Source organism: Megalops cyprinoides, chromosome 2 (genome assembly GCF_013368585.1).
Source record: "Megalops cyprinoides isolate fMegCyp1 chromosome 2, fMegCyp1.pri, whole genome shotgun sequence".
Taxonomy (NCBI): domain Eukaryota; kingdom Metazoa; phylum Chordata; class Actinopteri; order Elopiformes; family Megalopidae; genus Megalops; species Megalops cyprinoides.
In genome coordinates this window covers 21,712,606-21,736,120 of record NC_050584.1, presented here as the reverse complement: position 1 = coordinate 21,736,120, position 23,515 = coordinate 21,712,606, and the positions used below count along the sequence as shown (strand labels likewise).

The following is a 23,515-nucleotide window of genomic DNA, read 5'->3' as shown; positions in this document are numbered from 1 at the left end:
AATTGAGATGGAGACCTTCACAATGGAGAATTCCATTAATATTCTATCGTATGAGTCAAATTTGTGCACAAAGGGGTTGGAGGGCATTTGTTTCCAACATAAAAACATTTAATATAATGCAATAATGTAATCACATGTTTAATAAGTGTATTTATGTAATCTTGCAATACAGGTATACCTTGGTTAATACTATTTATGACAAAGTTAACTTTTTTTATTCAATGAATTTATATTATTTTTACAACTTTCCAGAAATCAATAGAAGTAAATCAAACATATTTGCTTTTTAAAACAAATACACTTTGCTGAAATTATTAAAAGCTACAGTGAACAGATTTGTGAATTTGTCCATTTGTTCATTTGTCCATCTGGCTAATGTGTCCCATTACTGTATCCCACAACTAGCAGTGTGGCGTCCACCTAATGGCCACCTAATGCAGCTGTGAGTGGTTATCCCATGCAGAATATGAACTGTAAATCAAATTCCGTACATAAAAGAGTAAAGAACTGGAGGAAATGAAAAGAGAAGGGGCACATTTGCTTGAGTTGACACAGTTGACACTGAATTTTAAATCAAGTGCAAAAGGTGAAAAGGTGGAGCAGACAGGTGCAGGCACACTTACTAACATTAACAGTTGGAGCTAAGGCAGTGTCAGCCGGCTGTCTTGCAGATAACAGTCCAGGCCACTTCACATAAACTAAACAAATACTTTTCAAATGCATATGAGCTAGAAGTCACTCTGGATAAGAGCGTCTGCTAAATGCATGTAATGTTATAATCATATAATATAATGCATACCTGCCCAATGTTTTACCCATTTTTTGTGCAATTTAGTCCTATTTTTTTCATCTGACCATCTGAAGAGGAAATGAACATATATACAAACCTGTTGTATTTTTGCAAATGCAAACTATTTTGCAATGTTTCTACTGATTTATACTGACCATCTGATTTTGTTTCAGGCTCCGTTGATATATGGGATTGCCAAAATTTCAAGTAAGATGCTAGATGCTACACAAAGCTATGTAGTTTCCAAAACCACAGACTGCTCACAAAAACACAAAAGCACTGGCTTTTAATATTTATTAATGATAGAATATTATCATGGTTTTAGCATTCATATGTGAGAATATATCAAGCCCACCCCTATCAATTTTTTTGAGTCTCTGTTCTCTGTTGTACTCTGTTTTGAGTTCAGTCACCAATCCTCCTGCACCCACAGCAGCAAAAGGCTGACTTACATTTACGTTTACATTTATTCATTTGGCAGATGCTTTCATTTGAAGCGACGTACAAGTGAGGCACATAACATAACAAGTAAAAAGCCACATAAGGAGTCAACAATACTAGAAGTGGAGCATGACCGAGTATCAATTGTTGACCAGAGAAGATACAAGCTCACTGGAGTTAAAAGTGCATGAAACCATAGCGTAATTTTTTATAGAAAACAAACTTTACGAAATTGCTTTAGGCAGTAGTGTTTCAGGTGTTCAGGTGAGCCTGGAAGAGCTGTGTCTTCAGATTTTTCTTATAGATAGTGAGGGACTCACCAGAAACAATGAAGCCTGGAAGTTCATTCCACCATCGGGGCACAGCGGTGGAAAAAGTTCTGGACAATGATTGCGCTGCGATGCAACGGGACCACTAGGCACATAGCGGTTGGGAGGGAACATAGACTTGTAGTAGTGAGTTCAGGAAAGCAGGACTGCTGCTTCTGCCAGCTGTTCAGAAAGCACCTCATCACTGGTCAGGTCATTGAGGAGAGGGATGTTATTATAGCGTGGACCTGGGCTGAGGACTGCCTCTCTTTCTCCCTCTGCTCCACCAGCTCACAATGCCAGCAGTAGCTGCTGCTGCATCAACAGTGAGACAGCAGTTGGTGTGGCATTGTCTGATCCATGCTCTATGGTGAAAAAAGGGCAGCAATGTAGCATAGTGGTAAGGAGTAGGGCTCATAACCAAACATGGTTGCTTGTTTGACTCCCCGCTGGAGCACTGCTGCTGTACACTTGGGCAAGGTACTTAACCCGCAATTGCCTCTGTCAAATATCCAGCCGTGTAAATGGATAACACATAAAAATCATAACCTGTGTAAGTCGCTCTGAATAAGGGCGTCTGCTAAAATGCCAATGATGTAATGTAATGTAAAAAGAAGCCCTGTAACAACTCCAGCCAGAGCTGCCTGTCCCCCAGGCTCCTTGCAGTGCAGCAGCCACTGCAGGGGGGAGTGATCGGTGTGGAGGAATAAGTTGTGGCCAGCTCTCTCCTGGTCACACAGCAGTCATCCCCAGTGCAACACCGGGCTGAAGTAGGCCACCACTCTCTCACCACCCTGAATTGGCTGGGACAGGATAGCCCTTACAATCTTGTTGCTGGCATTGGTGTCAGCAATGATTGGCCCAGCTGGATCAGGTAGAGCGAGCGCCTAAGTTGACAGAAGGCCAGCAGAAATAGCACTCCTCTGTCACATGAATGGCGTGCAGAGGATGAAGTTGCGCACCTCATTGAACGATGTGGGAGGTGGCTGTTGCCTCGCCGCCTCAATCTTGGACACTGGATCGGTGAACACACCCCTCGGGGCCCACACCGTGATCCTGCAAGCTTGCTCGTGGCAGAACTCTTGGCACATGGTGGGGCACAGGTGAAAGTTTGCTAGGGTGATGCGTTCGTACACCAGGTGTAAGCTGGCGAAGGCTGCATCGAAGTTGGCTGCAAGCACTGTCATTGAAGTACACCACACAGGCTAAGGTGGTGTAAGAATTGAAGAAGCGCGGGTCCAATGTAGTTTGGAGGTCGGTACGGTTTTATTGGCGCTCGAGCAGTTGCAACGAGAAAGTTTTACAATGATCAGCAAAGCGTCACAGAAAAACAGTCTCTTTGGGTTCGCGGAGTAATTGAACACTGGTTGATACCAGTCTGACAGTCTATGGCAGCATTTATGTGTGAGTGTGTGTGTCTGTGTGAGTGTGTTGGCACCTAGGGTGTTGGCACCTCTGTGTCTGCGGGATAGAGGAAGAGACCCTGTGTGGGGTCTCTCAAACCTTACAGTGGGGATAGAATTCAGGGTGACTGCATTGATACAGTCATAATCAACACAGAACCGCAGCAGCCTGTCTTTCTTGCACACCAGCGCAGCAGGAGAGGGCCGGGCATTGTCAGAGGGTTGAATGATGCCAGTGGCTGCCATCTTGCAGATTTTAGCTTCAGCTTTTATCCAGGGGCAGGCAGCACAGTCAGTGACAGATGGGGGCCACATCACCTGTCGTAATTCACCACATTGGTGTGGGTAGCAATCTTTGTCTTGAGCAGCAAACCGATGCCAGAACTTGTACAACAGCTGGTCATGGGCTATGGTGGGCTCTGGCATGACAGCTGACAGCTCTCAACGGCTGCTTGAGCAGCAACGGGCTTTTACTTTTTTGACATCAGTGTGGGAGGAGGCAGATTATCAGATGTGGTGGTGATGTGGTGGTTTCTGTCTGCATCATCTGCTATAATATCCTGTGTAGCCATACAGTGAGCAGGTGATGCTATGGCATGGTGTGGCAGGGTGTGTATGGGGTCGTCACCCAGAAATCCAGAAACAATGACTAACCAACCAATCAGCATGTGAGACAGGACAAAGAATATTTTACTTTAAGGAATACGTACCCACTGTTAAAATATACAGCTCAATGAAATAAAGTCTGATATAAGACAGCTGTGTTCTGTGCTTCTTTTTTAGGTCTTCTAGCAGACAGTGTTTGCTCATAAGTAGGCCTACTGTTTACTGTATATTTACTTTTATGATCCTTTAGTAAAACAATAGAAATCCACTTTTTGTGTTCATGGCTACGGAAGTACACGAGGCTATACCTGTTGAGCAGACGCTTTCTGACGGCGCAACAAAAGTTCAGTTAACTTGAGGTGTCGAGTACTTCCTTTGTTTAGCTTCAAGTTTGCTGAATTAGTATATTATATTTATATTAGTATATTATTATAACATTAGCAACATTTAGCAGATGCTCTTATCCAGGGCAAATTACATAGGTTACAGTTTTTTACGTGTTGTCCATTTATACAGATGGATATTTACTGAGGAAATTCTGGGTTAGGTAGTTTACCCAGGGGTCCAGCAGCAATGCCCCAGCAGGTAAACAAGCGACCTTTCGGTTATGAGTCCTGCCTCTTACCACAACACCACATTGCTTTCCGTAATAGGACTTCTGCTGATCGGAGCAGAGTGGTGTCTTCCTGGCTCATGTCAAGGGGTGGGCTGTGAGGATAGGGCTCGCTGAGGTAGAGGTCGGGATTGATGTAATCTGGCGACCAGTGCCGCTGTACGGAGGTGGATTTTGATATGCTGGCGGAGATGCAGTCTGAGAAATTTCCAATGTGTTAGCACAGCAGCACCTGCGGCAGGAGTAGCGCTACTCTCTTCAGGTGTTCACTGATGGGTATGGGACCCCTGACTGCAGGGCAGGATTTGCTGTCTGTGTCGCATCGCTTAATTCTTCCGATGTGTGGGGTTTTGCACAGGATACCGAGATGTCAGGCAGGGTTTGTGAGGGTTCCAGCACATGTGGGAGTGGAGGGGAATAAAAGGGTAAATGAGGCCATTAAAGCTTGCATGGGTTTCTTTAAGGGGGTGTAAACAGTTGAAACTCTGTTCTGGAATGAAATATCTTATGAATCTTAAACGCATTTTCAATAGCTTTAACTGATCAAGAGATGTACCCATAAAACAGGGTACACAGATAGTTCCTACGAGTCTGAGAACTCCTGGAATAGGACTTTGCTTTGGTCAGGGCAGCCAGGAATTGTAGGCTGGGGGTGGTGGGTGACTCCTCATTGTCACTGTGTTGAGTACCTGAACCTGGAATATGTGCTCTTAAAGTGTGAGGGCTATACCAGAGGGAGGAGGGATTTTTTTGCTTCCTGACAGACACCCGGGTTTCCTCCTGTCCTCTCTAGACGTTTCTGAAACCACACGAGTTTAGCGTTAGTGTTTTATTCGTGGTTTTGGGGTTTAGTTTTCAGCGCCACAAACCAGACTGTTTAACTCCACGCCAGTGGGTGGCAGCAACACCTGTTGCAGCGTGTGACCCGCCATTAAATCTAAGAAGAAGAAGAAGAAGAAGGAAGTTCAATTTTGCGCGGGAGACCAGTTTAACATAGCTAGGCGAATGTAAAACAAATAGTTTCGTTTGGGGTAAGTACAATAAAGGTTTAATAATAAAATTTACATTATGTACAGCATAGAAGCATAATATTAATTGTTGCTGTACACAAGCTAGTCTCTTTTCTCGATGTATGTCGGCGATCTGTGTATGTATTTGGAAAATTGCTTTGACGTTTTGAAACTGAGTAACGGTAGCAAGGACGAGCGTAGTTGTCTAGGATTGCTGCCAATAAACGCGACACGAACTGAAAAGACGACATCTTGCAAACTTAATTGCCAAGATACTAAAAAAAACGTTTCTCTTGTTAGGTAGTTATCGCAGTCTCCCGTAGCTTAGTCAACATTTGCATATTAGCTAGCTGTTCAACGTCAGCTAACGTTGCCGTTAACTTGCTGTGTTTTTGTTGCTGCAGCTGGCTTGAAACTGTGAGCTTTCCTTTTCGCATTGATGTCACAATTTGACTAGCAATGTTGATTTTATGATGTGTCATTTTGTCGTAATCAGCACCACTGAGAGCTCGTCAAACATGCCAAAGCGAGAGGAGTTTCTACGTTCTGTCAGCCACGACACAGCGGAGGACTTCCTAAACTTCATCAGCCTGCATGTACGTACGCAGCGAATATCAACATTAGCTGAGTAGCTCACGTTATAGATGGTGGATACATTTTGGGCAAGTTCGTTAAAGTTGGCAAGGACATGATAATCTTAGCTGTTGACGTTAGCTTGCCTTTAGCTAAAGTTAGGTAACTCCTGAAAGTTAACAGCGGACAGAAATTAATGGGATTCAGTACAGCACTCCTTGACTGAACTACAGGAGTCTGTGGTGTCAGGCTCAGTCTTTGCACCTTACTCAATCTTCATGATGCTAGGTTAGACTCTGTATTTGGGTTTGGAGATATAATTGGTAGTTTTACACCCAGCGTATTTGATCTTTATTACCATGATCGTCTTTATTATTGTTGTGGCTGTGTCTCAAAATACGGCTACTTCAGTACTCATGTCTCACAAGTCCGAAACAGAAACTATTAAGCAACCCCCCCACCCCTGTGGATACTGTAGATACTGTGCTAAATGCAGTATCTTTAACCTATTTTCTCTAAAGGAAATATCTAAGTCTTGCAGCCTTGATTGATTATACATTAATTCTCAAATGTGTGTGTGGAACATTCATCAGTGGTGGACGGTTTTACCTTTCTTTTGTCTCACCTGCTGCATCGGTGCAGGCGCTTTCTTGAACCTTAGTGTTGACTCTTTACTGTACTGGTGTCCAGAGGGACAGCGCAGACCCCTTCGACCTGAACGAGGTGCTGCAGGAGCTGCCGAAAAACCAGAGGGAAGAGCTATGGGAGCGGCTACTTAGGCTGCTGTCTGAGGCGCTGGTGGCGTTCCCCATCGAGCGCTGGAATGCTGGCATGGACGACGACAGCGACGACGAAATGGAAGTGGAGGTCGCTCCCGAACTGGTAGGGCTGGTAGCACAGTGCGGGAGTTGCCTCACTCCTTTGGAATAATGTGTATATATATGTGTGTGTGTCTGTGTGTATTTTTTATTTTCCTCTAAATTTTGCAATGTGCAGTATATTTTTGCATTTGTTTGTTTTGTTATTGCTGAGTAATATACATTATCAAAACTCCTCTCTCAAATGTCTTCTAGGCTGAGAGTATAGTATTCTATTAAGTTGTCATGAGATAAAGGAATGTTGATATAGATTTGCTTTTCCCAAACCCATCTACTTTTACCAGTAAATAAAACTGGGTCACACTTGCACTCCCCCAATTCCGTAATATTGAAGAAAAGTGATGGAGGACAGTGCCATCTAGCAGTTTTTTTTCCAGATTTGTACTATGGGGCTGTATTTCATTATTTCTTTCACCTATAATGTAAATGTTATGAGTTTCACTAGTTTGCACTGAATTCAAACTACTGTTGTGGTATAACACAGGTCAGGTCCCATGGATATTAAAAAAATGGTGTCACCTGTGCTCTGTGGGAGCCATCACTTTCAAAGTGTGTTTGCCTCCTTGAACTTAATTCACTTCTCTCTTGCCCTGTTCAGAAACGGACTATGGCAGTAACGGCAGGAGTGACTGAGGTGGCCACTGCTTCTGTAGCAATAATACAGGAAGGTGATGCTTACGGCAGCCTGCTGCAATGTGCCAACATATTAAATGGTAAGAATCTTTTTCTTTAAGTAGAGAACGCAAGTGCTCCCTATCCAGGTGCTCAGAGTCTCTAAAAATTAAAAACAGGACAGAGAGGTGCCTGTGATTTTTATTAAACGTTTATCGAAGTAAAGTCAGCATGTTTCGGCAGTGTCTGAAGAGGCCCAGTCACTCTAAATGCTCTCACGCAGATACCAGCCTACATTTTGTTCTTATGCTTGTGTTTCTGGCGACTTATACACTGACTAGAAAAACTTAAGGACCGATGCTCAGTAGATATTTAAAATCACAGTTCACTGTCTCTGTCTCAGGTTTTCAGCTCAGGAATATTTAGGGTGCAGAGGGGGTGACTTTTGGGGCTGTATGTGTGGTAACGGGCTGTGCACCTATCCCCTCAGGCATCCTGAGCTCGCTGCCTGCCTCAGAGGTGCCTGTGCAGCTGGGGATCCTGCAGCTGTGCGAACGCTGGTGGCGGATGGAGCTGGTGGGCAGACAGGAGCTGGGCAGGACGGCTTTTGTCTTCTGCCTGGAGAAGACCCTCATGCTGAAGAATCCGGTAACCAACCAAAAATCACCTTTGTTCCAGTTGCTTATTTCTTTGCTTTCTCTGCTTTCTTTGCTGTTTCTGTTTTTTTACTGGCATGGACAGCTTGACTTGCTGCAATGATTGTAAGGCAGACCAATTAATAAGTCGACAGGGTGTGGCAAAACTCTTACCAGTGTTCACCAAATTCACCAAAAACCGGGATAAGACTTCTTCATTAGGTGTATAATTTCAGCAGCTCCCTAATATTTTTCTTTTAATCCAAGTGTGTCCACCACGGGCTATTAATGAGATTCAGAGGTGTATTTTTGGTAAATCTTGTGGTGCTTTTCATTCTTTCATACTGTAACATTTGGCCTGTTTACGTTTTTTTTTTTTTTTTGTACTCTAAGATTGTGGGCAATAATTATGAGTGAGAGATCGTCGGAAATAAATGGCTGTGTCAGGCTCAGGTTAATCACATGTTACATGTTAATCACAGATATGGAGCTTGCTGGTATGGTAGTTGAGTGAAGTGTTTCCATCTTTTGAGTTGTACAGTTTAAGTTATGGTCTGTGTGAAATGGGTGTGTTATCCCACAGTAACGAGTGCTTTGGTTGTTTTGTCTCGCATTGGACATCCTCGTGACCCTCTGGCACCAGGGCGCTGAGATTAAGCGGCTGTGGAACATCCATGAGGTGCTGTTGAGTGTGGACTTCAAGGCGGAGGAAAGCAAAGGAATGGTGGACCTGCTGCTCCAGTGTTACCTCAGCGTTGCCTATATCATGCGCGAGGAGGTGGGTCCCCTTTCGCAGCAGTACTCCCCTCTCCCCCCAGCCCTGACAAACTCACGACCTCCTCACCACCCTCTTTCTCTTTCTCTCTCTCTCTCTCTCCTTTTTTTTTTTTTTTTCTCTCAACAGGGAAGACGCTTTCTGACCTTCCTGTTCAGCTGGAATGTTGACTTCATCTGCATGATCCATGGAACCATTAAAAACCAACTTCAGTACTTCACTAAGTAAGTGTCTGTCTTAGAGCAGAGGTGGGAAGTGTCACTGCCTGAGATTATGATTGGCTTTTCTGATGCCAGTGTTGTCACGCTGAGCGCCATCAGAATTTGCAGCATATAAGAGAACGAAAGCCATAATGAAGAAGGATTTCACTCTTGATGTGAAGGATTTTTTGTGCTTTCCCCATGCACACATGATCCAGTGTTGTCTTTATTGATGAGGACTCAGAATTATGAAGTGTTCACATCTATGACATTTTGGTCATTGCGTTGTACAGTCTTTGTGACTTTGTGTCCTCACGCATTGTGCTTTGCATAGCCAGTTAAACTCATGCTCTAATCTTTGTTTTTTCACAAATTAAGGGCATACTGAATTCTGTTAATTCAGACAATTAGCTAATGTTTCTTTAGAAGTAAAGCTCTGCACGTGCTATGATTTTACTTCTGTGTGTCATGATTTAATGCCGGAAAACATTTGCTTTGATCAAGTGAGATGGACTCACAACTGCCATAAATTAGTTTTGTGCCATGTTCATTAGAAGGAAAAACAGTATGTCTTGTCTCTCAGGGTCATCACAGAACATGTGGCTGAGATATATTTCAGAGCATGGAAGAAGGCATCCGGAGTGTTCCTTCAGGTATATTTGTCTTGGCATGTTCCAATCAAAATGGCAGTTCTCTCTAAATTTGATGTTATAGTGCATTTTTACAATTGACGTTGTCACAAGCTGCTGTACATGTAACATAGTGGATTTTCCGGAGGGGATAAAAAAACAGGAAACACAGCCTTATTTGGGGGAGAAAACCTGGAAAATTATTCCCTGACCTTGAGAAAAGCTGGTGCAATGCCTTTTCAGTGACACAGCTCTATATTATTGCACTTGTAAGAGAAGTTGTGTGTTTGTCCTACACCTTCTTCCCTTCACACATTCATCGAGCAGTGCACTGATATTAAAGAACTAAGGTGTCGGATCTCTTTTAAATGTGTCATGCTTTTATGTTTATTTTAAGGTAAAATCAGTCATCAAAAATCAGTCATTAATGTGCGTGGTCTTTGTCCTCTCTTGTCTGTCGCCTTGTGTTAAAGGAGATTGAAGCAACGTGCATCCAGGACTTGATGCAGTATGGGGTGTTGCTGAACAGGAGCTCTCCGGTTCGTGCCAAAGTGAGACAGGTAATACTGCAGAGAGGCTGTGTCCTAACGCATGGAATGTACACGGTGTTACTGAAGGGTGGTCTGTTCTGTCTGCTCTGATCAGAGTGATGTAATGACAGGTGGGTGCAGTCATGTACCTTTTCAGCATTTGAGGAAACGGGCGTTGGCTTCCCGAAAAGGACAGTGGAAGTTCACTGTCAGATTAAACCATAGAGATAGAATATTCCTCACTATGGTCATCTTTCAGACCGCTCCTCTAACCATCTCCATCTATTCACATGACTATAACTAAAAGCCAGGATAGTGGCATGCAGAAAAAGAAGTGTCTGTTTTAAACTGCCGTGATGGAAGTATGGCTTATTATCGTAATGTATACCTGCACTTCTGTTTTCCTCTCTAGATTCTGAGCTACTTTCACAACCAGAAGTTGCGACAGGGAGTGGACGAGATGCTGCACAGACTGTACAAACCCATTCTCTGGAGAGGCCTGAAGGTTAGGCTGATTCCAGAAAGGGACTGTGTGCTTTGAACAAATCACGACGTGTTGCTAGAGTGAAGGTTGTTTTGTCTGGGGTGGCAGTGCAGCATAGTGGTAAGAAGCAGTGCTTGTAACCAAAAGGTTGCCAGTTTGATTCCCAGCTGGGACACTGTTGCTGTTTCCATGGGCAAGGTATTTAAGTCACAACTGACTCATTAAATATACAGTTACATAAATGGATAATATTTAAAAAAAAAAAAAAATTACCTATGTAAGCTGCTCCGGATAAGTGGATCTGCCAGCTGCCAGTAATATAATGTAATTTTTTTTTTCTTTTAATTGGGGTTGCTAGGCATGGGGTCTGAGTGGTTCAGTTATTGCGAGCATGTGGGAGATTCAGCCCTGAAGGAGGGCGCTCTTGAGGAGCATTCTGCTGCAGACAAAACAACCAAGAATGTGGTTGATCCTTCTAATACTGTGTTTCCTCTGTCGAAATCTCTCAATCACGTAGGCACCAAATTTTGAGGTACGTGCCAATGCAACCTTTCTGTTGGCGGGAGCATTTCCTATTCATGACCCCAGCGTAAATGGCGAGAAGATCAACGAGGCCATTCAGAGACAGCTGGATATCCTCTTTGTGAGTATAGCTGGATATCCTCTTTGTGAGTTGGCACACCATAAAATAGTGAAGTGAAACATGAAGTGTTTACCGCAGTGTCTGCTTAACACATACATTGTATACCATACATTGAAGGGGGGGGCTGGGCTATCTCCCTTATTTGCGATTTTTGAATGTGTTTTCGTCTGCTTGTATGTAACAGTCTCTTCTGGAAGACCCCCAGCCGCTTGTTCGCTCCACGGCGGCGCTCGGTGTCTGCACGGTCCTGGCGAGGTACTGGGAGATGATCCCTCCCACTGTCCTCACTGACTTCCTGAAGAAGCTGGTGACCGAGCTGGCCGCAGACGTGAGCTCCGCGGACGTCCGCTGCTCCGTGTCCATGGTACGGTCGCTGCGCGCTCGCCACGCGCTCGCCGGCCTCTCTGATGGGGAGCAGCAGTGCGTTTGTGCACATGTGTGCATGTCTGTGTGTGCGCGCGTATGTGTACGCATGGAGGCTCGTGTTTGTGTGTGTGTGTGTACGCATGGAGGCTCGTGTGTGTGTGTGTGCGCGTATGTGTACGCATGGAGGCTCGTGTGTGTGTGTGTGTGTGTGTGCGCGTATGTGTATGCATGGAGGCTCATGTTTGTGTGTGTGCGCGTATGTGTACGCATGGAGGCTTGTGTGTGTGTGTGTGTGTGTGTGTGTGTGCGCGTATGTGTATGCATGGAGGCTCATGTTTGTGTGTGTGCGCGTATGTGTACGCATGGAGGCTTGTGTGTGTGTGTGTGTGTGTGTGTGTGTGCGCGTATGTGTACGCATGGAGGCTCGTGTGTGTGTGTGTGCGCGTATGTGTATGCATGGAGGCTCGTGTTTGTGTGTGTGCGCGTATGTGTACGCATGGAGGCTCGTGTGTGTTTGTGTGTGTGTGCGCGTATGTGTACGCATGGAGGCTCGTGTGTGTGTGTGTGTGTGTGCACGTATGTGTACGCATGGAGGCTCGTGTGTGTGTGCGCGTATGTGTACGCATGGAGGCTCGTGTGTGTGTGTGCGCGTATGTGTACGCATGGAGGCTCGTGTGTGTGTGTGCACGTATGTGTACGCATGGAGGCTCGTGTGTGTGTGTGCGCGTATGTGTACGCATGGAGGCTCGTGTGTGTGCGCGTATGTGTACGCATGGAGGCTCGTATGTGTGTTTGTGTGTGTGTGCACGTATGTGTACGCATGGAGGCTCGTGTGTGTGTGTGCACGTATGTGTACGCATGGAGGCTCGTGTGTGTGTGTGTGTGCGCGTATGTGTACGCATGGAGGCTCGTGTGTGTGTGTGTGTGTGTGTGCACGTATGTGTACGCATGGAGGCTCGTGTGTGTGTGTGCGCGTATGTGTACGCATGGAGGCTCGTGTGTGTGTGTGCGCGTATGTGTACGCATGGAGGCTCGTGTGTGTGTGTGTGCGCGTATGTGTACGCATGGAGGCTCGTATGTGTGTTTGTGTGTGTGTGCACGTATGTGTACGCATGGAGGCTCGTGTGTGTGTGTGCACGTATGTGTACGCATGGAGGCTCGTGTGTGTGTGTGTGCGCGTATGTGTATGCATGCAGGCTTGTGTGTGTGCGCGTATGTGTACGCATGGAGGCTCGTGTGTGTGTGTGTGTGTGTGTGTGTGCGCGTATGTGTATGCATGGAGGCTTGTGTGTGTGTGTGTGTGTGTGTGTGTATGTGTACGCATGCAGGCTTGTGTGTGTGCGCGTATGTGTACGCATGGAGGCTCGTGTGTGTGTGTGTGCGTGTGCGCGTATGTGTACACATGGAGGCTCGTGTGTGTGTGTGTGCGTGTATGTGTACGCATGCAGGCTCGTGTGTGTGTGTGTGTGCGTGTGCGCGTATGTGTACACATGGAGGCTCGTGTGTGTGTGCGTGTATGTGTACGCATGCAGGCTTGTGTGTGTGTTTATGTGTTTATATGTGTGTGCGTGCATGCCTGCCTGCTTGTGTGCGCGTGGTGTTCTGCATCACGTGTAAACATCCATGCACACTCCTCTGATTCGACTTCATGCTTTTCAGGTCTTTTAGAAATTGTTACTGTATCCCTGCTGTTGTGAAAGAAACAATGTAACGGGTACTATGCTTGTGTTCACATACAGTACGCCCTGACAGCCCTTAATGGCAGCTATTATTGTGGGGATGCGATTATTTAAAATATTATCCGATGTCATGCATTCACAGTCCCCGATGTTAACAGCAGAGTTGAAGTGCAAAAACGTGATTAATTCTGTTTTCACACTTGGATGTTCAACAATGGAGGCTATGCGTGAAAAGACAATGGTAGGCAGGCGGGGGAAAAAAGCTGCCATTATTCATCACTGTGTGAATTTGCTCTAATTCCACCTCAGTGCATGGCAATTATCCTGGACAACAATTTGAGCCACCTGTTGATGGAGCAGCTTTTGCCAGCCCTGAAAAACAGCCTTCATGACCACTCGGAGAAGGTGCGCGTGGCCTTTGTAGATTTGCTGCTGAAGATCAAAGCTGTCAGAGCGGCCAAGGTAAGACAAATGCTTTACTGGTAGATGGTAAAAATAAGAGAAGAATGTCTGTCTATGAATCTCCTGAGAAACACATTCATGATACTCAGTGCGTGATACCAGAGGGGAGGCACGTGGTTTTATTAAATGTTGAAACGGGAGCCGTACAGTGCGTACAGAGGATTATTGTGACATTTGCAGAGATTTAAGATTTAAGATGAGCGATGGGGGGCTTTTCCCCTCCCCCTGGTCACCTGTGCAGAGCTGTGCGTAGCTGGGCATTTGAGGGTTCCCCCTGTGTCCAGCTGTTAGCCACCGTGACTGCCTCCCTGTTCTTTGCAGGCCACTCAGACCGTCAGCTGCTGGAGAGCAGATAAAGCGAGCAGGAAGCGGCGCTTTTCATTTCAAATGTCACGTCTGTCACTCACAGCCTCTCTGCAGTACAGACTCATCAGGAGCAGGGCACTTAACTGCCCACGGTCACAGATGTATTCATTCCAGAACGCAATGGAATGCTTCATTTTCGCTTACGGAAGGGGTCGTCGATTGCAGCTGTCTGATGTTTATGGAAAAAGCCATTTTTTTTTACTTGAGAGATGAAGTGGGAGTACATTTACGGGCTAGTGAGAAAGTGGCCTTAAAATCTTGGTCGAATGACACAGGTGTGATGACGTGCTCTGTCCTGTAGCGTAACCGGTCTCGAAACTTTCCCTGTCCCTTTCCTGCCACAGTTTTGGAATGTGTGCTCCATCGAGCACCTGCTGGCCCGATTGGCGATCGACTCGGCCCCCGTTTCGAAAAGGATCGTCAACCTCCTTTTCAACTCCTTCTTCCCCGTCAACCAGCCTGAGGAGGTCTGGTGCGAGCGCTGTGTTACCCTCATCCAGATGAATCCCATGGCGGCCAGGAAGTTTTACCAGCACGCGTATGCCTACACAGCCCCAGCCAACATAGGTGAGTGCACACATTATAGCCAAACGCCCACGGCATGGCATTTAATGTGCGAGACTTGCCAGTATTCTTCCACTAAAATCCTAGTTTTGATAATGTGAGACAATAATTGCTATAGGAACTGTTATTGCTGGAACAATAAACTATGTGGCACAGCACTGGGGAAAGGCTCCTTCACAGCCTCAGCGGGGTGTCAGTCAGCTTGGTGGACCAGGAGGCTATTACTTGGCTTGAGGGATTTGCATTTAATTTAACAGGAACAGTTTCTTCTTTCTGTGAAATAAAGGCTTGCGTATGGCAGTGTTTCAGTGCTTGGAAAAGAAAGTATACGAACAAAAAATTCATGAGTTTGTTCTGTGATTGGTAGTTTTGCATACTTAACAGTTCTGACGTTGTAATTGTAGCTCCCTTTAACCCTACATTAATTCACAAATATTAGTTTTTCCCACCTGTTTTATGTCCTCGTCTCCACAGCCAAGCTGATGATGACGATCCGACGTTGCCTGGACGCCTGCATACACGCTACTAGAGACAAGGACCCCGATGAGGCTGACAGCAGCAACAAGGAGAACATGACCGTGAGTGAGACCGAACATGCCACACTCACTCCACAAGCCTCCTGCTCATCCGTTCACCAGGGGTACCTTTTCTTCGGTAACTGCATGCACGCCTGGTATCCACCCATGCAGAGGATCAGCAAAGCTAATAAAGTGTAGGGAGTGCACAGTTACTAAATCAACTCTATGTGTGGACAAGACAGCATTTGGGGCTGTGAAATGGTCTGTGAACCTGGGACTTTATTTGTGAAATGACATTATTTTATAGGATTATTAGGTTTATTAGGATAATTGTCTCTCACATAGGATGAACCCAGTTTTTTTATTTGTTTCCTCACAAATTTTAAGGACTGTATTTAATGAATTTGTGTAAGGACACGACTGAGTCCTTCCACTCTGCAGTTTGAATGACAAAACAAGAACTTTTGAATGACAAATCATGAAGTTGTCTCATAACTTTTGTCTCATAATCTTTTTGAAACAGTCAAAACAGTAAGAATAAACCAGAGTATTACATTACATACATTATTTATTTAGCAGATGCTTTTATCCAGAACAACTTGCATAGATTACAGTGTTGGCATGTTATCTATTTATATTAGATAACATGTCAACATGTCATATTATCTATTCACCTGGATATTTACTGAGGAAGCTGTGGGTGAAGTACCTTTCCTACAGCGCCCCAGTGGGGAATGGAACCAGCACCCTTTCTGTTGCAGCCCCTGCCCCTTACCACTGTGCTACACTGCCGCCCCTTGTTGGCATTCAGTTCCTCAACGTTCAGATGTCTCTGATCTCTGCTTCCAGGTGCCGGAGGATGTCCTCAGTGTCCAGGACACTGCCACCATGGCCGGTCTGCTGGAGGTGGTGGTCATCCTGTGGAGGAGCATCCACAGGTCCCTGGAGCTGAACCGGGACGCCTTCCAGTACACCGTCGCCAAGTTCGCCACCGTGCTGCCCGAGTACTTCCGCGTCTTTCAGGTACCCGTCTCGTCGCCCCTGGAGGTGCGCCCTCTGTCTCTTGCAGAGCAGCAGAATTGGGAGCATTTCTTGACTCACTGTCCCCACAGGATGAGCGCTGCACCGCCCCTCTGATCCTGATCGCCTCCTTCATGCCCGCTGCTGCCATTCCCACCTTCAGGTCAGTGTAACACCCCCCCCTACTTTCCTGCACACCTTGCTCTTCACCAATAGGGGGCGCTGACATCCAGAATTCCCCCCCCCCCCCCCCCCCCCCCTCCTGCCTTTACAGTTGCGGAGTCCTGTCCAGGCTGCGGAAGCTGGAGGACGGGGCAGAGGAGTCCCAGTACGGCACGCTCATCGACTGCCTGTGCAACTGGGGTCAGGTGGGCCACATCCTGGAGGTCATCACCGATTGGCTCAGTGACAGCTTGCCGCAGAGCAAGGTGAGTTGCCTTTGGAGCTGTCCACTCTGCACTGTTCACCGTCACACCTCACCTTGTTGGTTCTTGTTACTCTTATTGCCCCTGTTGTCAGTACCCCTCATCCAGAGGGCCATAGCACTTATGACATTTGCATAGCAAAATATTGGTAAAAGTTTAGTATTTGTACACAATTACATAACATTACATTGTTGTCGTTTAGTAGACGCCCTTATCCAGAGGGACTTGCATATGTTATGATTTTTTTTTATGGTGTTAGCCATTTATACAGCTGGATATTTACTGAGGCATTTCTGTGTTAAGTACCTTGCGCAAGGGTACAGCAGCACTGCCCTATCGGGGAATCGAACCAGCAACCAGTTTGTCCCAGGTGATATAATACATGGTGCAGTTACAAAATAGAACACCACAATGGTGTTTAAAAAAAAAAAAAAAATGAAGGGCTTAGACCATTTCAGTCTGCTCCATGGTGGGTACCCCCACAGACAGATTAGGAGTGTCAGTAAAACCATGTGGCTTCTTCTCTCAGCAGGGTAAGAAGTGCAGGGTCAGCATTCAGGAGACCTCGGTTGCCAAGCCAGACTTAGGACTGGACTACCTGGAGTACCTGCTGATTTACACGGCCAAACGGGACTGCCTGCTGGCCGTCAAACAGAGCCAGCTCAACCACCTGCTCAAATCGCTCTCAGCCTGGAAGGTAGCCTGCCCCCCTGGTTATTCTCACAAGATCAAAGGAGGTGGCAGCAGAGTTGGGAGGGGGGATAGCATTTCATACATGGCCACTGGCAGTGCCAGCTCTGTGAGGAATTTAATGAGCTCCTGAACCTCTTCTAATACGAATGCGACAGAGCACTGAATATAGTTGTAAGTGGAAAAACATATGTAATCGTTAAGTAGCTGAAATGCAAATTGAACTGTTTTGACAAAATTACAGTACCAGTCAACCTACTCATAGAAGGGTTTTTCTTTATTTAAACTGTTTCCCACATTTTAGAATAATAGTAAAGACATTAAAACTATGAAATGACACAAATGGAATTATGCATCTTATTTTAGAATCTTCAGAGTAACCAAAAAAAATTGTATGTATTATATAAATATATTCTTTTTCTTTTTGGGAAAGAAATTTGTACATAGGCATCAATTTCACTATTTATATTTGTCTGATACAAATTTCAAGCTTTTAAGCATACATCTTTAGATCAAAATGTCGTCGAATGATTCCCATTATCTTAATTGGGTGTGTCCAAACTTTTGACTGGTACTATATGTCAAAGGAAATGTTTTCAGAATTATCAATGACAGAGCTTGTCAGGGTGGTTTTTTTTTTTTTTTTCCTTCCCTCGCATTGCTGCGTGAGCAATGACATTGGTAGCAGGATGAGGTATTTTTGGCCTTTCTTTTTCACTGAAAGCCATTTCTCACTTATCAAAGGGATTACTCGCATCGTGAGCGTGAGAACCAATAGACAGCCGGGTTTCTGAAGCTCTGCTCTCTCTCCAGACAGTGCTGTACACCGGCATGAGCTCCTCGGAGGCCGGAGTCAGTCAGTCCCGGGTGGAGACCGCGCTGAGAGCCTTCACCTTTCACGGTCGACTAAGTGCCCATCTCCAGCACAAAGTGAGTCCTCCTCCCCGCTGCCTCTTATCAAACCATTATTCCGCCATTCACGCTGTCCTCATTGTTGACCTTTCTCTCAACTCATACTGCGATTGCTGGAGGAGGCCCGTTTCAGGATGAAACTTACTGCACAGGAAGGAATTCTCACACTCTACACCTCCAGTAAATTTTACCTGTTTTCATGTCTCACGGTTACTGGAGCTGTGGTTGTAGAGACCTTCACCAGAGCTTGGCCAAACGTTATTCTGCAGGCAACAAAGATTAGGGTCGAAAGCCAAAGATTGAAGCACAAAAAGTAGAGATGTCAACAAGTCCTGAAGTTATAAAATGAGTAAAAAGAGCTGTTCCTGTTTCATTCTAAAAGAAAAACAAGATTTGAGGGAAAACATTTGCCAGTAGTAGTTGATAAAACAAAGCTTCATCTGAACACTGCCACTGAGGGGAAACCTTTTTTTTTTTTTTTCCTCTACAATTCAAAAACATAAAATTTCAGTAGTGTAACCTTGAAAGGAGGCTTACTTTTCTCCTACCCTGACAGCATTGATTGCGGGACCCCCGAAAAAAGAAACAAGACCGAAAGTAAAGGGTTACTGTAAGTGTTTGTGATCTGTTTCAGGGAATGTGTGTTTGGGGGGAAAAAAAAAAAAACAACCTTTTTCATTTTGCAGTTCTCGGAGGGCAGGGACTACTTTCTGGGCCTGGAGAGCTCGGCGGCCTGGATTGTCGAGAGGGCCCTCCCTTTCATGGTCACCCCCAGCGAGGGCAGCACGTCCCAGCAGCAGCTGGCGTTGGCCAAGAGGGCCGTTGAAGTAAGTTCTGCTGGATGCAGGAAATTGCAGGGCAGACAGGAACGTCGGCGGAGGGTCATAGGTTCACTTCCCTGGGGGTAGGGACTCGCTTGTTGCATGTTTTAACAAGGTTCTTCATTCTAACTAATCGTAAAACCCAGCGATAAATGTAATATTCTGAGCAGTTCAGCAAATCACCCTGAAAAAGGGCACCTACTCAGGCCTTGTGATATTGGTAATACCTAAATCTGGGACATACTGGTGACGGAATTACTTCCAAATGCCCACACTTATGAACTGGCTCCACATTTGCTGCATTCGTACCTTTTTTCCATGCCAAAAGAAGAGTGAGTTTTGCCCTTAGTGACCACTGGGCAGAGTTCATTAATAGCATATGGGTTTGAGGACTACATGCTTTCCCAGGCTGCAGATCTGCTCAGGTTGTTGGAGCTGTATAAATGGCGGTCGGCATTCAGAGTCTTCGTCTTCTACCCAGTAGTGCAGAGTAGAATAGAGATATTTTTCTCGTTCTGGTCATTCAGCTCCATCCTGGGAGGAAATTTAGTGGAACCCTGATCCCACAGGGCGTCATAGATGAAGCGGATTGCGAAAAGTGTCAGTGTGGCATGTTTTGTCTTACGCGTTAAGTATTCTACAACGCTACACCTTTTTTTTCCCACCTTGCAACGGATTGATTATCCTTTTCGGCTCTAATAAGCACATGGAGTTTCTATGAATTCCTCACCTCCCTGTAATATTACTCAGACGTTCCTGCGTGCTGCCGTGCTCAAAGAAGGGCAACCAGCATATTTTCCGTTCTGATCCCCTGCAGTAAATCAGGCCTGTTTGCTGTTTAAGGGGTTATTAGGCACTGAAGTGTAGCATTCCCTCACAGGGCTTGCCTTGTGTCCACAGTGTACAGTAAAGAAACAGTTGTTTATTTGAATAAAAACATGTCTCTACCCCCTGTGCCCGTGTCTGTGTCGCTGTGCTCGTATAGCCAACTAAATGAATAAACGTTATTTATATTGGTGCCCCTTGGTTTTCTGTTTTTCAGCAGTTTTATAGATGCTGGGGTCTTGGGTTATGTCAGTATAATGGTGCTGCATTGTATATGAGATTTTTGGGAGGTGTGGGGGAAAAAATGCTTACAAAAGTACAAATTGCTGTGAAAAATAGAGCCTGCAATATTGAGTATGTAAGTATATTAGTGGATGAATGGTCATTTCTTCTCATAACCACGCTGTCACAATGGTCTTTTTTTTTTTTTTTTTCCTCTTCAAATGGTTCGTTTATGTCCAGAGCTACCTGACGGTGTGCAGAGATGTGGTGATGGTGGGACTTGCGGATGAAGAGTTCAAAGGACAGGTTCTTCACCTGTGCTTATCTGTGCTTCAGTCAGGTGAGTGATGGGAGATACCTGATATCCGACAGCAAATGCTTGCAAGCAGGGGAAAAATGTGCAAACAATATAATTGAGTATAACCATATCACAAAGTGGAACATTTTTGTATTATTATTTCACTTATTTTCAATATTCTTTCAGTGATTAATCTCTAGTTTTGTTGACCATAGCTTTAAAGAAAAAAAAACAGGGGTGTGGGTGAAATGAGGTATTATTATGCTAACTTAGAACAATTTATTTCCTTTTATCATAAATCTCTTGCCAAACAAATGTTAGAGGAGGCATGCTCAAAACTGGCAGGGTGTAGACTGAGAGGATATAACTCGGCTGAGTGTGCGCTCTTGAATCCACTTGCTTCTTACTTAAGCCTGTGGCCTGGCTTGCGTGCCTTTGTCAGGGTGTGACGAATCTTGCACCACAGATCCGAAGCGAACGGCATGCTGTGTGTTTCCACACCGTCCCACTTGACGACCGTCGAACTGGCTGGGTTCCCGGTCTGACTCTTCCGTCTGGCCGTGTAATCATCTCCCAGTCTCATCGGCTCCTTATAAAAATATCCCCGCCTCTAGCCGTGTGCGCTGGCTGTCCCTGGCTCAAAATGGCTGCTTAGCGTCACTCAGGGCGGCGATAGATAAAATGAGTCACTCTCTTTGATTTGCAGTACTGTTGTCCTTGGCAAAAGGGTGCTTTATGAGCGCTGTTCGTTGTCATTATTTTGTGACTTGTCTTCAGAGAAGGGCTACCTCTGCATGGTCCCGCTGCTGTCTGTGCTGAAGGAGGTGGCGGAGGACTGCCTGGCCCGGAGTGCTCAGAGGCAGAGCGAGCAGCTGGCCGTCCTCCTCAGCATCGTCTGCGACATGTTCCAGAAGGTCCTGGAGACCATCATGTGTAGACTGCGCAAAGACTCCAAAGAAGGCATGCAGGTATTGGGGGGCATCTGCTTTAAGGACCAGGACTGAGGGGGATAATGCCATGTATGAACAAGCAATCCCAATTTCTCTGCTACCCTCATAATGGTTTTCATGAGAAAGTGAACCAGTATATATACTAATATATATAAGTATAATCTCTCTCTCTCTCTCTCTCTCTATACATACATGTATACGTGTGTGTGTGTGTGTGTGCGCGCACGTGTGTTTGAGTATAGAGATGTTTGGATGTATGTGTGATAGATTTCTGTGTATATACTAATATATATAGTATGATACAGATAGATATGATAGTCAAACCTCATTCTCTGTCTCTCTACATATATGTGAGATGTGCCATTGATTGGCAACTATTCATGTGTCAGTGTCTTTTTAATAAGCAGATGTGGACAACATGTTGAATAGAGCTTTTCAAGGCGCTGTCTCTTCTGCCCTCATAGCTTTGCCGTGCAGCTGTGGTCGTTCTTGGAGACTTCCTCAATACCATTCAGGACTGGAAGGCCATCGGTTCCGAGGCCATAAACGGGGTGTTTTCAACCATCTCTGCTGCCATCATTGTTGAAATCCGGCATTCTCTCCACAAGGTAAGGAATGTTCTGGCTGATTCATTAAAGCCTGCATTTTAAATAAACACTACTGTCCGTCCCTAATCCTGTTTCATATAAAAATGTCATTTATTTCCCATTCCAACATTTTGTTTTTCATAGCATTTCCATTTTGCGTATTTCATGGTTTAAAAAAGAGCTGTCTGGTTCGGATGTAAGTGTGATAGATTTCAGCTTGGATTTTTTTTCTCGCAGATCTCATGTGCGGAGGAGGTGACGACACCGGAAAGCGTCCAAGACCTGCCCCCACTGTCGAGCTGCCTGCTGGGGGTTATTCTGAAATCCCCCAATGTTACCAGGTAACGCTGCTCTGCAGCGAGAATTCTAGAATATGGAACTAGAATTAAGGGAGTATCATAGTCTATGATGTACTAGGTGTGTAACCAGAGAGGTGCTGGTTTGATTCCTGAATGGGAAGCAAGATGCTTCATCTTCAGCTAGATGTTACATCTAGCTCTATAAATGTCACCTATAAACTCTGTTGTATGCCCAGCGTAAGGACAATTGCTAAGCAAATGGATCATGATAAATAATGCTAACTGACTCATTTTTGAATAAAATCTCATTTCAGGTCCTTTCTGACTGACCTAAATGCATCCGTTGACTCAGATGATATTGACAGTATAACTGGATTGGCTGCAGTCTTAAACATTTTGGCGGTGGTCCGACACAGTAAGTGAAACATTGCACTCTGGTCCCCACTGCTTGCTATGGAATTAATGTCATAAGCATGTCTGACAGTTTAACAATTTCCTTTAAATGAAGCCTATAGTTTCTTGAATTGTGAGTTCTGATGTGATCGCTTTGACATATTGCATGATTTAGTTTGACAATGTTAATCCATTTGAGAGGACACTAAAAGGCAGTAAAACACCCTTATGAGTGGCAGTTTCTGTCTTCTAGAAACGGCGTTCTGTTGGGGGGGGTGACAGTAACTGAACGGAAACAAAGCAAACTGTTTCATTTAACACAGCAGACAATCCTGGTGTGTCAAGATGGTGTATAACTATTTCTACTTGCTTTGCTTCCAGTGGGCAAAAATAAATCAGAGCTCAAAAGTATAGTGGTGTCTATCCAGAGGCAGCTGCAGAAGCATTACTCCATCACTGGCGAAGACAGCGGGAACATCGAACGGTAATTGTTTGGCTTATTTATAGAAGGTGCATCCATTTCCCCCCCACATCTGACAGCTCTGCTCTGTTCATCCACGCCATCCCCTGATGCAATCACATTGTTCAAATTGTTTAGTTTATCTGTACTCTCAGTACTGCATGGGCCTCTTTTTCCCCCCCCCCATACCTTGAAACGATACGCATGTTCCGGGACCATCTGGAATAGTGCAAGATGAGCTATGGAAGGTGCCTTTTCCACAGAGGCACATGAACCGTGTCTGATGCTGAACGAGACACTTGTGTTGCCAGACTGCTAGGAGTAATGTTTACTCTACTGCAAAACAGTCATTGTGTGTACATTTTAAGGTATTGCACACCTTGATTTTTTTTCCAGTAAAATGAATCCATCATTTCCTCTGGGAAACTGGGACATTGTGAATGTCATGGTTTAAATCTTTCTGCAGGGTCATTTACGAGTCCGCCATCAAGACTGTCAATGAGATGTTGATGCTGTGATCGTGTGACC

General features: G+C 45.2%; 1 protein-coding gene across 1 annotated transcript; it reads left to right on the top strand.

Annotated features, from left to right (window-relative positions):
* The first annotated feature begins 5,114 nt into the window (after positions 1-5,114).
* Positions 5,115-23,515, top strand: ncapg2 (non-SMC condensin II complex, subunit G2). The gene is made up of 28 exons (XM_036522504.1): positions 5,115-5,192; positions 5,668-5,767; positions 6,435-6,626; positions 7,221-7,335; positions 7,725-7,882; positions 8,513-8,647; positions 8,774-8,868; positions 9,428-9,497; positions 9,947-10,033; positions 10,416-10,508; positions 11,005-11,130; positions 11,315-11,494; positions 13,485-13,637; positions 14,348-14,570; positions 15,042-15,145; positions 15,935-16,108; positions 16,198-16,268; positions 16,380-16,533; positions 17,060-17,227; positions 18,034-18,150; positions 18,819-18,959; positions 20,241-20,340; positions 21,076-21,266; positions 21,713-21,856; positions 22,073-22,176; positions 22,449-22,549; positions 22,909-23,011; positions 23,454-23,515. The coding sequence occupies exons 2-28, from the start codon at positions 5,690-5,692 to the stop codon at positions 23,503-23,505; spliced, it is 3,429 nt and encodes a 1,142-aa protein (XP_036378397.1). The 5' UTR covers positions 5,115-5,192; positions 5,668-5,689; the 3' UTR covers positions 23,506-23,515.

What these genes read in the sequence shown, in the direction of transcription:
- ncapg2 (XM_036522504.1), top strand. Translation starts at nt 5,690, where the DNA reads ATGCCAAAGCGAGAGGAGTTTCTACGTTCTGTCAGCCACGACACAGCG. An exon ending in TTCGTGCCAAAGTGAGACAG is followed by an intron (nt 10,034 to 10,415) that starts GTAATACTGCAG and finishes TTTCCTCTCTAG; the next exon opens with ATTCTGAGCTACTTTCACAA. An exon ending in GCTGCCATTCCCACCTTCAG is followed by an intron (nt 16,269 to 16,379) that starts GTCAGTGTAACA and finishes CTGCCTTTACAG; the next exon opens with TTGCGGAGTCCTGTCCAGGC.